Raw genomic sequence first — 3,285 nt, forward strand, 5'->3', positions numbered from 1 at the left:
GGGACACTTATGGGGCACTTGGGCGAAATCTGGGGTAGTTTGGGGGCATTTGGACAGGTGTGGGGCAGTTTTGGGGCAGTTGGGAGATGGGAGAATTGGGGGGCAGTTATGGGGCAGGTGTGGGGCAGCTGGGGGAAACTGGGGGCAGTTACAGGGCAGTGGGGGTACTTAGGGGTCAGCCATGGGTCAGGCCCTTGACGTGGGTCAGACCTGGAGTTCCTGGGGGTGCTGGGGGAAGGGGCTGGGGGTGTAGGCGGTAGGGACCCCCCCCGGCCCCTGAGCGCGCCAGTATGGCCAAGTACATCCCAGTACCACACACGCACTGCCCTGGCTCACCCACCACCATCCCTGTATGGGACCAGCTTTCTAGTACGAGCTCCAGTGCTCCCAGTACAATGCCAGTCTGGGCCACAGCTCTGAGTATGATCCCAGTATAGCACCAGTGCTCCCAGTATGATGCCAGCCTAAGCCACAGGACTTCAGGCATGATCCCGGAATGGGCTGCCACACTCCTAGTATGGACCCAGTGCTTCCAGTATAGCACCAATGTTACCAGTACAATGCCAGTCTGGGTCGCAGCTTTTCAGGTAGGATCCCAGTATGGCCCCAACACTCCCAGTGTGGGCCCAGTGCTCTCAGTATGATGCCTGCCTGAGCCACAGCTGTGAGTCAGATCCCAGTATGGACCCCAGTGCTCCCACTATGATGCCAGCATGAGCTACAGTTAAATCAAGATCCCAGTATGTTCCCAGTATGGACCCAGTGTTCCCAGTACAGTGCCAGCCTGGCCTGCAGCTCTCTGAGTGCTAGCCCAGTATGGGCCCCAAGGCTCCCAGTGGACTCCCAGTATGGGCCCTGAGGCTCCGAGCGCAGCTCCAGTGCACTCCCAGTGTGGCCCCCAAGTCTCCCAGTACAAGCCCTAACACTCCCAGTATAGGCTCTGAGGCTCCACATGCAGCTCCAGTGCACACCCACTACAGGCCCCAAGGCTCCCAGTACACTCCCAGTGCTCCCAGTACACGCCCTAAGGCTCCCAGTATGGGCCCCAAGGCTCTGAGCGCAGCTCCAGTGTGCTCTATGAGTGGCCCCCAAGGTTCCCAGGGCACTCCCAGTACTCGCTTCAGTGCTCCTCCAGTGCACTCCCAGTACGGGCCCCAACACAACCAGTACCAGCCCCAGTGCTCCCAGCACATGCCACCAATAAACAGTTTTCTCTCTGACCCATCCCGGTGCCTCCTTGGGCTGACCCCCCCCCAAACCCTCAGAACTCCCTGCAAAAATAACATCACCAGCCTGCCATTGCCTTTATTGGTGGGTGGACACACTGGTCACAGGATCAGGCCCCCCCCAGTGAATTCCATGCGCTGCCAAGGGAAAAGAGAGAAAGGCGGTGAGTGAGGGGACCCTGGTGTCCAGGCCAGGGGGAACCCTGGCATCCAGGGAAGCGGGGATGGGGCAGGGCAGGGGGAACCCCAGCTTCAGGGCGCACCTGTGGGGGGGCGACGAAGGCCAGCCAGTCAGAGGGGCGGGTGGGCAGCAGCCCCATGGCCTGGCACTTGTAGAGGGCCAGCGCCAGTCCCAGCCCATTGCCCACCAGGAACACCAGCCCCTGCAGTGCCCGCCGGCTTGAGCTCTCCAGTGCCTTCAGTGCTGTGGCAGAGACAGGGTGGGACTTGTCACTGTCACCCACACGCTGCACACCTGGCACCGTGGGGGACCGGGGGTAGTGATGAGTGGGGAGTGGCAGGGGAGCGTCATGGGAAAGAGTGATGGGGGAAGCGCGGGGTGGATGGCATGGGGGTGGCTGTTGGGGGACTGTTGGGCGACTGTTGGGGGACATGCGGGAGTGACTGACATGGGGCAACTGTCACAGGGGCAACTGTAGGGGTACGCGTGGGGGTGAGCGACGTGTGGGTCTGTTGGTGGACACACGGGAACAACTGACATGGAGGGAAACTGTTCAGGGACATGTGGGGAAATTGACGTGGGGGTGACCGTCGTAGGGACAACTGCCGGGGGATGTGTGAGGGCAACTGTTGCAGAGGGACATGCATGGCGGGGGCTGTTGTACGGATGACTGTTGGGGGACACGTGCGGACAACTGTTGCACGGGGAGATGCAGGGCCGGGGACCACCACAGGTATGGAGGGCAACTGCAGCAGGGGATGGCCGTGGGGGGACACCCAGGGAGCTGTCACCCACGGGGAGCTGTAGCATGGGGTTGTACTCACTGGCGGAGAGGGACATGAGGGCCTGCAGCGGGCGCCAGCCCATCATGCAGACCATCATGGCAGGGAAGATGGAGATGGTGTTGCCGGCCATATACATGATGAACAGGTTCATCGGGATCTGCTTCAGCGGTGCCAGTGCCACGTCCCAGCAGCGCTGCAGAGAAAGAGGGAACCCAGGATTCCGGGATGTGACGGACGGACGGACGGACACCACCCTCGTACGGGACCCAGGTATCTGGGACACCGACCATCCCTCCCATGGTGGACCCAGGCGTCCGGGGAGGGGGGGTGTCCCTCCTTCGCCCCAGCCCACCTTCTCCATGAGGATTTTGTCGCTTTCGTGGACGCCGCCCTCCCCCAGCTGTCGCTCGGCGAACCCCAGCGGCCCGCGGCCCTCGGCGGCTCCGCGGGGCCTGGGGGAGATAGAAAGGGGAGGGGGTCGGTGAGGCTGGGGAGACACCTGGACCCCCCAAATCCCCTCACACACACACAAAGACACACACACACGCGCACACACATCCCCCCCGGGGGCCTCACCGCCCCCCCGGCGCCGCCGCCAACTCCAGCGACCACTTGAAGCGCCGTCCCCGAACCGCCGCCGCCGCCGCCGCCATCTTGCGAGCGCCCGAAGGCGGAAAAGGGGGGCGGTCACGTGAGGAGGGCGGTCACGTGAGGAGGGCCCGTGCCCCTGGGGGGCCCCACGCAGGGCTCCCTGCCCCATAGCAACGCCATAGCAACGGCCTGCCCCATAGCGGCCCCATAGGGAACCCCAAAGGAGCCCCATGGCGGAATCCCACAGCGGCCTTCTTCCTCACAGCAACCCCCCACAGCCCCCTCGGTCCGTTTCCCACCCCGGAACTATGGTGGAGGGACGCGGGTTCCGCAGGGAGCCGGTGCTTCTCCCCCCCCCTGTAGGTAGTTAAGGTCTGGCGGCCGGAATATCGCGCTGTACGGAAAGATAGAGCCCCTCCTCTCATAGCCAGTAGCGTTTAGCTTAGTTTATGATGTAAGCAGACGGAAGGGACGTTGTAAACCCAAGCTATATAATGCCGTG

At 62.9% G+C, this 3,285-nt stretch overlaps 1 protein-coding gene across 2 annotated transcripts; it reads right to left on the reverse strand.

The window, feature by feature from the left end:
* Window positions 1–1,290: 1,290 nt before the first annotated feature.
* On the reverse strand, window positions 1,291–2,900 carry EMC4 (ER membrane protein complex subunit 4). Of its 2 annotated transcripts, XM_069775967.1 has the most exons (5): window positions 2,769–2,900; window positions 2,545–2,644; window positions 2,232–2,385; window positions 1,490–1,650; window positions 1,291–1,364 (listed from the first exon to the last, which is right to left on the reverse strand). In XM_069775967.1, the coding sequence occupies exons 1-5, from the start codon at window positions 2,843–2,845 to the stop codon at window positions 1,329–1,331; spliced, it is 528 nt and encodes a 175-aa protein (XP_069632068.1). In that variant the 5' UTR covers window positions 2,846–2,900; the 3' UTR covers window positions 1,291–1,328. The 2 variants fall into 2 exon arrangements, with proteins under 2 accessions (XP_069632068.1, XP_069632069.1); XM_069775968.1 differs by lacking the exon at window positions 2,545–2,644 and having other exon boundaries at window positions 2,769–2,865.
* Window positions 2,901–3,285: the final 385 nt, after the last annotated feature.

This window comes from Haliaeetus albicilla, chromosome Z, assembly GCF_947461875.1.
Source record: "Haliaeetus albicilla chromosome Z, bHalAlb1.1, whole genome shotgun sequence".
NCBI classification, from domain to species: Eukaryota; Metazoa; Chordata; class Aves; order Accipitriformes; family Accipitridae; genus Haliaeetus; species Haliaeetus albicilla.

Coding starts and splice junctions, on each gene's coding strand:
- EMC4 (XM_069775967.1), bottom strand. CDS start 2,845: ATGGCGGCGGCGGCGGCGGCGGTTCGGGGACGGCGCTTCAAGTGGTCG. Junction 1,651..2,231: donor CCTCATGTCCCTCTCCGCCA/GTGAGTACAACC, acceptor TCTCTGCCACAG/CACTGAAGGCACTGGAGAGC. Junction 1,365..1,489: donor CCTTCGTCGCCCCCCCACAG/GTGCGCCCTGAA, acceptor TTCCCTTGGCAG/CGCATGGAATTCACTGGGGG.